A 13,102-nucleotide genomic window follows, 5' to 3' on the forward strand; every position below is an offset into this window, starting at 1 on the left:
CTAATAATGGCACCATCATTCTGCTGATGCCCTAGTTTTTGCAATCACGTCCAAATTTTTGTTTTCTTCAGTGGTTATTGACCAAATACCCTCAGATCTGATGAGATTCCCATGAGCCTCAGCCAAACTGTAGTCTACTGATGCTGAACATGCCCATCATTTTACCTGGTTACCATTAATATTGTGAGCATGCTAACCTGTTGACATTAGCACTTCACTCAATCCATGGACAACAGCATGGCGGATGTTTCAAAAATAAAAGTCACTGCAGGGGTCAAATCAAATGTCAGCATGAAAAAGGGTCAGTTTTACTGCAGCAGGAAGAGTACCTCACCATCAAAACCAACACTGCTCAACTGAACCACATGTCTGGGCTTATTCAGCTCTTAAAAACCACTTTTTCCAACCCTAATTTAGCAACCCTTTTATAAACCACTGCGTTGCCTCCTGTTTCAAACCACTGTCTCTCTAACATCCACCAGTGAAGCCATCTAAGCTCCCCCAATAACACACACTCCTAAACCACGCAGCCTGGTTAAATGGGGCTGTGGGTGGGTGGGTAGCAGTCCTATGGGAATATCCGGAGAAAGACTACAGCAAAAGCTTTTGCACCTTGAAAGGTTGGTAGTGTAGTTCGGGGGGACTCCGGGAGGAGACGAAGGAGTCAAGACTTGTGGGTTCTAGCAGTTACATATCAGATTGAAATTGATAAATGGGCTCCTGTAGACAGAGGTCAAAAGGTTAGAAAAATGACAGCTCATATGAATGTAGAGAGGTGTGAAATTCTCCCATAACCTTCACAATAAAACAGCTGACAAGACATCCTAAAGGTCAGATCACATGATCTTCCTCAGTAGTTACTTGGTGACTGAATTGCAAATGTATAGATTTTTTTTCCCCATGTTAGAAATATTAGCAAGTCATAAGAGGAAAATACTAACAATGAGCAAGTATGTTACTGTTTAAATGTCACAGTGAATGAAACCACGGCTGGGCGAACATGCTCAGGGATACATGTTTATGGTTTGTGTGAAAATTTCATCAACCAAACATTAGTGAATCTAAACACTGACTGTCCACTTTACTACAACCCGCAGCATAGATTCAACAAAGTGTACAGACATATTTCAATCCATATGACAACATCCCTCAAATACACTCACTCATACACACGTTTGTATATGTCCAAAAGTCCCAAGATTTCTAATCAGTCAAAACAACTGCGTGGTTTTACAATCAGTAAGTTCTACAGAAAACCCACAGAAAGCCCATATAACCAACATTATAATGGATTTAAAGCTCCTTTTGTGAACTATCCCTCAACAGAATTATAGAAATGGCTGCGAAGACAAAATGACCGAAAACTATTTATTAAAAATGATTCATTTATTTATTTCAGCTCAAAAATATGACAATGGAGGACATGAAAAAACAAGCAAAACAAAACCCAAAGCGACAGAATTTCAGCTTTTCAATATTCTACTCAACAAAATGGTTTTTCATTTGCCTTTTCAATATCACCTAAAAACTCAACTCCTCAGTGCTATAACTCTATAACAGCCATCGTCATGGGCAACACGGTACACCAGTATACCACCATTTGACAGAGCATTAATTAATGGCAAAATGCTCAGCTACTCCACAAGCTTCTGTCAGTCTGTCAGAAGATGAAGTTGCATCCTCAAAAACAAAACTTGCAGAGGAAAATAAAATACAACTCAAGCCTGTTGATTTGTCTGCCAGTCTGTCTCTGTGAGGAATATAAATGCTTGGTCCTTTGTTTGTGTTTATGCTGAATATGGGTGTGTTTGTGTGTGTGCGCTTAGTCAGACTCTTCCTCAGAGCTAGCAGGTGTGGACACAGCCTCCTCCTCATCATCATCTGATTCCTGAGTTGAGAAAATATCAACAGAGGGGAAAACTGAAATTGTGCATACTGTGTACTAAAAATGAATGCATCAATCTGATGAATATTTTTCTGGTTTTAAACTTCAATAAACTAAAAATTAAGCAGACATAAGAAAACTAACAATTCCGCGATTAATTGGGTATAAATCAATAATTGAGTTTCGTCGCTGACCTGAGGAGAATACAGCTTGGGCTGCACTGTGTCAATAAAAAAGAAATCTATCGTCTCTGGATTTACCTTCTTCCTCTTGGACTTGCTCTTATGGTCAGAGTCTGATGAACTCTCCTCACTGGTCTCGATGAACTCGCGGCTCTTGAAGCTGTCGTTGCCTCCGGCCCGCTCCCTGTCTTTGTCTCCGCCAGCAGACTTCCTCTTCTTCTCATCCTTCTTACCTCCAGATTTTTTACTCTCTCTAATGGAGAATTAGTAAAATGTTGGGATAGATTTTAGAAGCTTTGTGTCAGGACAAATAATAATAATAAAAAAACAAAACAAAAAAGCTTTAGCTGTGGCCCTTACTTCTTAGAGGATGATCCTCCGCCGCTCTCTGTGTACTCTTTCTTTGCTTTGTCATACTGTCTCTTGGCCTCTCCTGCTTTTGTTTCCCATTCCTAAATGAAGCAGCAAAGAAGAGGAGGGAAATGAGTGGGGCAGATAGAATTTTATTATTATTTATTTTATTATATTTATTATATTAATTTATTATTTAAATTTTTGTGAGATGTGAGATTTTTTTTGAAGGACTGCTCCCTCCCATCAAGCATCTCAAAGAGACTTCACTGACTGCCATCTCGAGTATTATGTACTCAGTCGGCTTCCTTCTGACATATAAATGTCAGATGTCCTATGTCCCATGTCTGTTTTTGGATGACTGGACAAACTCATCAAGCGTCTTTGGCTAGTTTCAAAAGGACCAAACAGGGCCATTTACCTTCCATCATTGTATAGTGACAACAATCGTAATTTACTGTTTAATTTATTGGGAGGCTCATAGAAAAAGGCTTAACCTCTCAACTGTCAGTCTTTTAAAATATCAGAATCTGGTGTGACGACAGCTGAATAACACTGATATTCTTCCTTGTTGTGATGCCTCACCTCCTTTTCATCTTTGCCCAGCTGTCTCCACATCTCTCCGGCCTTCTTGGAGATCTCTGTGATGGAGATTCCTGGATTTTCTGACTTGATTCGCTCCCGACTGGAGTTCAGCCACAGCATATAGGCACTCATAGGCCTCTTAGGGCCACCGGCGTCTTTCTGCTTCTTCTACTCAGATTACAGAAAAGAGAAGGATATCAGAAGTGCACGTTGTGTGCAGTTTTACAGGTTTGTATTCACTACACATCTTCATGCAATAATGAAAATTGCTTCCTGAATCTTTTTGGTCCTTTTTCTACCAAATTCTCAAATGTTTGTCCTTGTTCTCGCCCACCTCTTTGCGTGGTTTCCTTTCTTTTTTCTCCTTCACCACTTTGGGTTTCTTGGCCTTCTTTTTCTTTGCACTTTCATTTTCACTTTCATCCCCTTCTTCACTGCTGTCACTTGCGGATGCATTGCTGTCATACCTGTGTGAAGGTTGTAGAAGCAGAAACAGGAAATCTGAAAAGGTTCAGCTGGGTGAAAGAAATCAGGGTGAAATAAATTTTAAGAAAATACCACTCACTCTTCAGCAATGTCATCATCTTCTTCTCCCGGGTTAAATGACTCATCTACAGAGCGAAACAGAACAGAAAAGCTTACAATCAAGCCTGAGAATCTTCTGAGTTCATTAGTTTTATTAGTTAGATCTCTCACAGTCAGTCACTCACCACTTCCACCGTCTGATTCATCACTATCGTTGCCCTCCTCTCTGATTTTGCCCTCAGCTTTCATCCTCTCCAGGTATGCATCGTGCTGGTCATCATCAGAGTCACTATACTCGTCAATCTTACCCTTCATGCCCTGCAAGAAAATGCATGATCAAAAAAAAAAAAAAAAAAAAAAAAAAAGAAAAGAAAAAAAAAAAAAAAAAAAAAAAAAGAAAAAGAAAAAAGAAAGGAAAAGAAAAGAAAAAAGCAAAAGAAAACTGAAGAATGGACAGCAAAGCTCACCTGAAGAAATAAATAAAATAATTAGGCCTGCAAATTCCCATTGTGAACTTATCATTTAGTCTATAGAAGGTCAGACTCATGAGAAAACTGAGAATTTAGAGCCAAATTTCAAATTGGACGCGTCCAAGTATGTATTTAAAAATCTAAAATATTTAATTAACAGTGAAACAAAGCAGATGATCTGCAAATTTGTTCAAACAGGTAAGCCAGTTTAGCAATTTGACTAAAGAAGTATAGAAATATTTAACTAAGTAGCAAAAATGTCAATAACTCATTTTCTCATCATCAACTTCAGAGTTAAGACCGACACATAGGATCTTTTAAATCTGGGAGAGTGCCACAGAACAGGAAAGAAGAATCTTAATATTTCTTTGCATGAAGCCATTCTTCTCCAGGACTCTACTCTAATTACAGCTTTGTGTGTTTCTGGCCTGACTGAACTGGTGGTAACCAACACTATGTTGGGTGGTCAAGTCAGTCACCACCTCAATCTAAAATAATCCACTTTAGCCAACTACCATTGCTAAAATACTAAAAGTCTTGCAGAGACAGACAGTTGTCATGTCAGACCAAAAACAAAAATCCAAACTAGTTTCTTCCCCCTCCTTCTCTACGCATCAGTATCCGTGTCTGTCAAAGGAAAGACTAACAGCAAGTCAGAGCAACACTTATTTTAACACCAACAGGATATGGAAAAATAAAACAAAAAACAACAAAGAAGAATTGTTTACATTGACCTGCTCTGCGAACCCTGTCACCATAGCAACAGATACCCTTGTTATCAGTGAAACTGAGTTGGTGCTTCAGCTGTGTTGTCAAACAGACTGGGGACTTCTATATGTCAACAGACAGCATTATGGGTAATGCAATCAGCACTGCCGATGTTCGGCAGTCCTCATGCTGACAGCTGTGTTGAATGTTAAAGCACACCAGAAGCCCCCTGACCACACATTAGTCAGCATAATGCAAATAAACAAGCCTGTGCGTGCACGCACGCACACACACACTCGCTCGCTCGCTCACTCTGAAAGTGATCTATCACTCACACTTTCTCTCCCATGTCCCATGATTAGTCATAAATCACTCAAGATTTATTAAGTTCACCACTAATCATTTTGGCAACATCAAACCAAGTCAAGATCATTGGATAAATTTCTCAGTAAAAGACACACACAGCAGCACGCCATGCAAGCAGAAATCACTCCAAACTGAGAAAAACAAGTGCCTAATTCACTCCTGACGCCCGTGACCATACCCACCTTCTTCTACAGGAGTACAAGGACAGACACAGAGGAGAAGGGTAACAAGCATCAATATCTGGGATGGAATAAATCTGATACAATTGGTGCAATATCTTTGCTCACAAACTGGGAGATGTTTGTATGACAAAAGTGTTACCTCTTTGAACCCTCTGTTCTTTATGTTGAGCTTCTTGGCGTTAACAAAGTCAAACAGTTTGCCATACTCTTCCCTAAAGAAAAGGAGACAGAGGTTATTTTGAAATATAAGGATAAATTCAAGGTCTACAAACAGAATGAATTGTCATGTGTCTCAACGCTAAAGAATGCAAATTTAGGTGTGTTCAAATATGTCTGCAAGTATCATTTCAGCTGTCATATTTGTTTATAGAATTGCAATCAATACAAAATGATAAGTGAACAATCACTAAAAAATTTGTCGTTTCTTGTTTCTATTTTGTTCAATCTTGACCAGGCAGATAGAACCCAGAGTCAATTTTCAATTGTTAATAGGAAATGTACAGAAAGTGATCAGATATCATGGAAAAGAAAAATGCTCACTGATCAGAATCCCGGGTCATCTCAGAGTAATCCATATGGAAGTATGAATAATTAGGTTCCTCTACTATTCATTAAAATTTCATATCCCAAATGGGATCAAAGCCAGCAGATACAGATAACCAAGATACTAATGTGCTTGAAAAAACACTTTTTGTTTTTTTATGATAGACCTACTCCTCATTGTTACACAACAAAGAAATGGCAGATAATCCAGAGTCAGTGTCCCCACCTCTCAATGCTACTGAACGTGTACTGGTTTCCCTGCTTGGTCTCAATCTCAAAGTCAAAGGAACGTGTTGTTGTGGTGCCTCTGGCAAAGTTTACGCAGGAGATCTCCTCAAAACGCAGGTGAACAGGTGGCTTGTGGACATAAATGAAGCCTCTTTCCAAAGGGTAGAGAAGTCCTGAGGATGCCTTGTAGGAGCAGGTGATGCACTGAGCCCCAGAGTGACTGAGGAAGAAATGAAGCATGTTAAACTGGATTTACTTAAGTGGACAAATATGGGCTTTAAATAATGTGGAGCCTACCCCTGGAAGTTCCCAGGCACAGTGATCTTGCGGTTGACTAGTGCCTTCATCACCCTGCTGACCATCTCATAAAGTGATCCAGACATGTTCTTGCTGAGTTTTCCCTCAAAACGGCGCTCCACCTCATCCCTGTTAGACACACAGAAGAAAGAGCAGAATTACTATCCAACTTTCTGGTTTTTGCAAGCATCAAAGCTTGCAAACTTTCTTGTAACAGACATAAACCAGAGCTTTGCGTCCCTCCCGGTGGATACACACAGTTTGGACTGAACTGCTTGTGCTGTCATGAAGTTGTTTAAATGCATTCCTTTATTCTCATGAAAAGTCTGATTTAAACTTGTATTACGTTGCTGTTATAATGCTGTTTACTGCCATGTACTCACTCGCTCATGTTGAGGGTGAGATTGATGTTCTCTTCCTTGGAGAAGAGTAGAATCAGAAAGTGATAACGTGTCTGGCCCTGCTTGATGGGAGGATCCAGACTGATCTATGAAGACAACACAAACATTAAAAAGGGTGACAAATGTCAAAAGATTTTGAAAAGGAAAGGGACAAGAAGCATACCCCACCAAGCTCATTTGGAGAACAAACTTCACATGAAGAATAAGGGGGATAAAAAAAAAAATAAATAAATAAACACTTCGCTTACCACAAAGAACATCTGCCTCTGGTCCTTGTGTGGCAGCAGAAAGAGACGGAGGACAGTGGTGTAGGGAATCTTGTAGTCAAAGGTCTTACCATGGAGGTGAAGGAAGGTTGGATAGATACGGATGTCATATCTGAAGGTGAAAAAATTTTAAATAAGAGTACAGCTGCATTTTTAGTGAAGGTGAGCAGTGTAAAGAGCAGGACTGAATACTAACACCATCCTATTCAGACGTCTAATTACCTGTGTGAAATCTTTGAAAGTGCACAGAGCTTCATATAAATATATTAATTTTTTGTGGATTAATTTTCTATATTATAATATATTATATTATAATATCATTTCTATTTATGACAACTGAGATGATCTTTAAGTGGCTGCGTTTGGTGTCGTTTCTTTACCGTCCTCTTGGAGTAAGGCACTGCAACTCTTTGAAGATACACACAGCATCTCCTGTGGCCTGGATCACATCAGCCTTTGATAGTACATTTTGTGCAAATGCCTGCAGGAAAAGAGACACTTTTAGCACCTTTATAAACATAGATTGATAGAGAGAACTAGAAGTAGAACAGGAATGGCAACAGTCTTTCTCACCTCAACAGGGTCTTGTCGTTCATCAGCCTGACTGGGTGGGACATAGAATCGAACCTCCATGAGCGACACCTCAGTATCGTCATTCTGGTGAAACTCCAAAGTAACTTCATTCTTCCCTGTGGCGCACTGTGAGACGTTGGACAGTGGGATCTCAAATGCTGTGCTGTCATTTATATCAAATGATAACAGTGGCCCTGTGACAGGAGAGGGAAGGGAGGAAATAACACTGGCAGCTTAGCTTTTCTTCTTTTATTACACACTTTGCAAGATCAGCCAAGTAACAAGACAAGTCATATCAGTGGCCAACCAGTTACGAACATTTTGGTTTTTCAGTGAATTATTACCTGAGAACTTGGCCGTTCCCCAGTTCCAGCCCTTCACACACATGTCCTTCTCTGTCAGCTCCACCTTGTAGTTAGCCTTGAAAAACTCAGAGATCCTTTCAAAGTCCTGGTGAGGATTGACAGGTGAGAAGACACAGAGGGAAATGATAAAATTGAAAGAGAAAGACTTAAAGTAAGTAAGGCAGTAAATGCACTGGCACTGCATGGGCCAAAGCTTAGTGAAGCACTCTCCAAATGGAGTGAGTTAAGGGGGCTAGTTAATCAGTTAAAACAGGGCCTGCTGCTTGAGCCTCTTGGGAACACTGGAGGTGAATGTAATCCATCCACCCCCTCCGTCCTCCTCCCAGGCACACCAGGCCTGACAATCAGCCTGTTTATTTATCCTGCAGGCTCGCTTACAACTGAAAAGGACTCACACTTGCACACAGTGACAAACACATGGTCAATCACACACAAACAGACACTGTCCTGGTAGTGCACACACACATGTGGAAATGATTGTGGTGTGTGCAGGGTAGAAACTGAGACTCTGTGGGAAAGAGTTTATGCACCTGGATATCTGCCTGTCCATAAGGTTATTATAGCCAATTAGAGTGGAGAGTCTGTCTGTGTGTGTGTGTGCGTGTGTGCGTGCGTGCATGCGTGTATGTGAGAGAGGGGAAGAGAGTAAGTTCATCAGTGTGTTTTTAAACCAGGATTAAGGCATTGTTTAGACAAGAGAACATGTGTGGCCAGATGTGCAAACGTGTGTGTGTGTGTGTGTGTGTGTATCCCCAGTGTCCTCATCAGACCTGCTGTTGATTGTTTCTCTACTGCTCATTATATTTTTGGCAGATGTTGTTGTTGCTCAGCGCATTTAATCCTGATAAACACAACCCCCATCCCCACTGCCCACCACAGACACTCACAAACATACTCTCCATACATGACCACCTGCCCTCGGTTGTTAGTTCATTTTTCAGCCCCATTTCAGCCCAGCCTTTAACCACTCATTTAACCAGACTCAATGCTCTAACAGTCAAACTATTTTCTCTCCAAATATGTGCATATTTTATATTCTAGAAAAGAAAAACTCCTCAAACATAAACATAAAATCTAAATCTAAGTAACCCTAACCCAGTAAGTAAACAACACTAAATCTGTCCAATTATCTGAGACTGGGTATTAGTGCATGCATTTTATTAGCTAGCCAATAAATACCTGACTTTTCAATCTAGACTTTATTTCTTTCATTGCATGTTAAATCAGTTCGAGCTCTAATTTATTTTCTCAATTTACAGATGAAGTATTTTTTCGGTGAGGTCAGTCCTGTATCTACACAACAGTTTAAAATGTAGAAACATGGTTTTTAATAATATCATATGGAGAAGAAATTTCCTAGACACTAGAACAAGCATTTGATATTTTATATCTAATTATAAATTTATCAGTGACTGGAACAATAGGGACTAGTTTGCACCACAAACTCAGTCAGTTTGTAGATTTTGGGGTTGACCCTAATGTAACGGTTTAGTAAAAGAATAAAAAATGCAACCGCAAAAGATATTCAGTGCTACATGTGGAATATAAATGATGTTATACAAGGCCAATTACAAATTACATGCATAAGTGAGGCGAACAATGACATAACAGTCAGCCCCTTTGGCAGAGATTCAGCCTCTTTCTCAGGGACGATACAGAAGAACAGATAAATCAAAGCATCTACTCAGTTTGCCAGCAGCAAAATGTCCAGCCAACTCCAGATTACTGACACTGGCTGTGGGATAATAAACAATGACATCATGGCCTGTGCTCCAAGATGGGGGGATCCATCTCCAAAAAAAATTAGCTGATTAACCCCATGAGACACTGCCGCTCACAGCCAGGTGATACCTGCTCCTCTATTGCAGTCTTTCACTTGCGTGCTGACATTCCCTACACACTCAGAGCAGTGGAGGGAAAGTGGGGGATATGGAGTGATAAAAAACAAACACAACCACAATTTTTTTCTTGTCCGTCTTCAGAGCCAAATTGTTTCAGTGGATTGATATAAACACTGACTCACATGAGCCAATGATTACACTGTTTATGGAACACACATGCCTGTGCTGGTTTCCCTCATTAATCCCATTAGGAACTTTGGAGAGAAGAACTGGCTCATTCACATACTTTTGTTACCAACTTGCACACATGCTAAGTGGCGGCTTTTAGGCATAATGGAAGTGTTTTTCTGTGAAAATGTCAGATGTGAATTGAAACCTGTTTATCAGCTGTGCCTTTGTTCATGTTACATCCTTTGATATAAACATGAAGGTAAACAACACATGGTGTTATGTCGATTTGTAATATTCCAATGTTTTCCAAAGCAAGTCTTAGTCTTGTCTGTATAGAAAAGACTCACTGTGTCCCTGAATCCATCATATTTGTAGATGTGTCCTGCGCTGGTGCCCAGTTTGATGCCGTGACCTAAACACACTCGTCTCCACTGGGCCAGGCTGAGCTCACTAGCAGGGATGCTGTCCACCTTCCCTGTCTTGCTGCTCTTATAAACCACATTTTGCTTGCTGAAACGCAGTCGCCCATCATTCTGCAGAGGGAGCAGAAAGAAGAGATACAACAATTGTCGTTGGGTTTTTCCCCCAGAAAAACAGATTTTTATTCTATTTTTTTTGCAAAAAATTCACTTGTTATAACTATCTAAACATAAAGTTATCATTGTTAGTCATTGCTCTGTTGAGATAGTTCATTCTTAGAATGTAACGATTATTTTGCTAATAATGAAGTTCCAATACACAACCAGTTTTGCCTCAAAACCAATAAAGAAAACTTTGAGGCTCCACATAGAGGTGTGTGCAGAACTACACAGCCATAAAGTCAATCTGTAAATCTAAATAATCAATCTAATCCTGGGGTGCTAGTCCTAACCTGCAATTCAGGTTACTCATTTCAGGCTTATTATACAGTAGAAACACTGTCCTTTTCAAATTAATGGCGTGGTGTTTTAATTATTTACTAACATTACTACTTACTAACAAAGTTGATCAACAAATGTGCAGAGTAACACTACAGCCACTATCAATGGCACAAATTTAAAGTCTTTCTCGAGGTGAGTGTAAACATATATATATTTTGGTGGTCATTGACAGATATATCCAAGATTAAATAGATCCAAGAAATATATCCAATAACTAAACATACATTCACCTCACGGATCATGAGGTCAGACTGCAATTTTGTGGAATCACTATTTGTACTTTTTAAAGTGCATCTGAACCTAAGGGTTGATTTTATTCTGGACTGCTTTCCAATACTTTCCCTTCGTATGCATCTTTTCATGAGGATACTAACCCAGGAGCCTTTCACCTCCTGGTAAATCTCGTTGAACTCCAGTGTGTCTCCCATGTCGACGGCAGGCGATGACTGATGTGCTACATGCAGACAAAAAAACACATTTGATCAACCAGAAAGGTTACAGTAAGCCTGGGATGTTCATCATCAATTTGAGGGATGGAAATCTCCACCAGTGACAAAACATGGCATGACAACACAGAGGAGCACCTGACTTTTATCATTATCTTATCTTAATCAATGGCCCTGATCAAAGACAGGAGTCAGTGGCCAAACTATCCCTGTTTTATAATCTGTAACATTACAGATTGAAAACTCAAAACTATATTTGATATAAAAAAAAAAACATTATGTTTAAAATGAAGGAGCCAGACACGCAGTGACAGGGAAAACTATCAAAATATAACCATATGTTGAATCATACTCTATGCTATCATATTTCTATGATAACCCAGAGTTGTTGTTTCGTGATAGTCACATTTTTGGCCGCGTTATTTTCCAGTTTTGTGAGCTGAGAGCAAGCTAACAGCGACCACATAACGACTTTAACTGTTGTTTCCTCTGTCCATTAGAAGTTAGAAACCCCCACATTCAGCTCTCACTTTGTAATGAACAGAAAGCATCTCTATTATCATCCATGCTACCTGCAATAGCTAGGCTAAGCTACGCTGGACGGGGTGCGCTTCTTTTACAGCACTGCGGTGCAGTGGGACCTCTGTTTAATAGAGCGTAAGACCAATCGCGCCGCAGCGCACATCAAATCGAGCGCTCCAACAGAGCAAGGCCGGTGCGAGAAACTCAAACGGTGCTCCGCGTTCATTAAGAAAACCAAATATCTCAACAGAGAGCACGCCGGCGACGCGTGCTCACTTGTTATTCAAAAATGAACCAAAGAAACACCTTAATAACAGAGAAATTATGGACAGTCCGCGTCTTACTGTGGATGTGTTGAACAGCTTCGCCAGTTTCCCGCGTGTAGCATCGGGAGCTAGCGTGACGTCAGAGGAAGTAGTCAGGGACGTTTCTATTTGCTTCCGCTTCTTTTCATTCATCCATTTAACTATGTAATGGAAAACCAAACAAACATGTCCAACGGTTTTAAATGGTGATATCTGTGAATTAAATTACACATAAACTCATGTTAGTAATTTCTGCTTGAAAAAAATAACGTTGTTGCTGTGTCCGAGCGTAGCAGATCACGCTGCAGTGGCGTATCAACGCCACTAGGTGGCAGTGCCATCTCTGATAAACATTCCTGTTATTGTTTCATTCTTTTCATTTCTAATGTGAGAAATGCTGCATAGAGCAGGAGCCTACTGATTACAGAGCGCTCACTAAATCACACCCAACCACACTGTAAATAGCCTTATTGTGTAGCCTTTGAAACAAAGTAAACTTGCTGTGACAGTGAGAAGTCCTGGATCAAATATCTTGATATATAAAAGAAATATTTAGGTCCCTTATTCTATTCTTGGCGTGGGTGTAATTTTTCTTCATGAATATGCCTAACAGTCATCTGACTTTATAGATTTGTCTAAAAAAATCAACGTATGGGCTAAAAACTAAATTAAAACAAATGTTTTTAAAACATTTATAATTTTGTCGCACTCTTCATGTCTGTTAAAGTTCTGTTTAGCAGCGCAGATCCCAAAAGGAAAAGTTCGATTTGCACATAGCAGTTGACGTACAGTGAGTGGGAAGCTCCTGGGGGCCCTGGAGCTCTGCCCCCTCTCTTGGCCAGTTCCTGATCCAGCCTTGAGGATACTGTCAACCCACATAGTCAGGTCACTTTATCCATTCTTATTTCAATATGATGAAACTCACAGGCTTCAGAGTATCAGACTGGACAGTAGTTTGGAGAAGCTATTT

At 40.0% G+C, this 13,102-nt stretch overlaps 1 protein-coding gene across 2 annotated transcripts; it reads right to left on the minus strand.

Moving 5' to 3' along the window:
- Positions 1 to 1,368: 1,368 nt before the first annotated feature.
- ssrp1a (structure specific recognition protein 1a) lies at positions 1,369 to 12,242 on the minus strand. 2 transcript variants are annotated; one of them, XM_029512405.1, is made up of 19 exons: positions 12,172 to 12,242; positions 11,234 to 11,313; positions 10,287 to 10,472; positions 7,907 to 8,012; positions 7,563 to 7,756; positions 7,370 to 7,470; positions 6,972 to 7,101; positions 6,706 to 6,809; positions 6,323 to 6,451; positions 6,024 to 6,245; positions 5,394 to 5,466; positions 5,255 to 5,260; positions 3,714 to 3,846; positions 3,569 to 3,614; positions 3,338 to 3,470; positions 3,004 to 3,171; positions 2,428 to 2,519; positions 2,146 to 2,320; positions 1,369 to 1,888 (listed from the first exon to the last, which is right to left on the minus strand). In XM_029512405.1, the coding sequence occupies exons 2-19, from the start codon at positions 11,285 to 11,287 to the stop codon at positions 1,823 to 1,825; spliced, it is 2,118 nt and encodes a 705-aa protein (XP_029368265.1). In that variant the 5' UTR covers positions 11,288 to 11,313; positions 12,172 to 12,242; the 3' UTR covers positions 1,369 to 1,822. The 2 variants fall into 2 exon arrangements, with proteins under 2 accessions (XP_029368265.1, XP_029368266.1); XM_029512406.1 differs by lacking the exon at positions 5,255 to 5,260.
- Between the last annotated feature and the right edge of the window lie 860 nt (positions 12,243 to 13,102).

This window comes from Echeneis naucrates, chromosome 10, assembly GCF_900963305.1.
Source record: "Echeneis naucrates chromosome 10, fEcheNa1.1, whole genome shotgun sequence".
In the NCBI taxonomy this organism is placed as follows: domain Eukaryota; kingdom Metazoa; phylum Chordata; class Actinopteri; order Carangiformes; family Echeneidae; genus Echeneis; species Echeneis naucrates.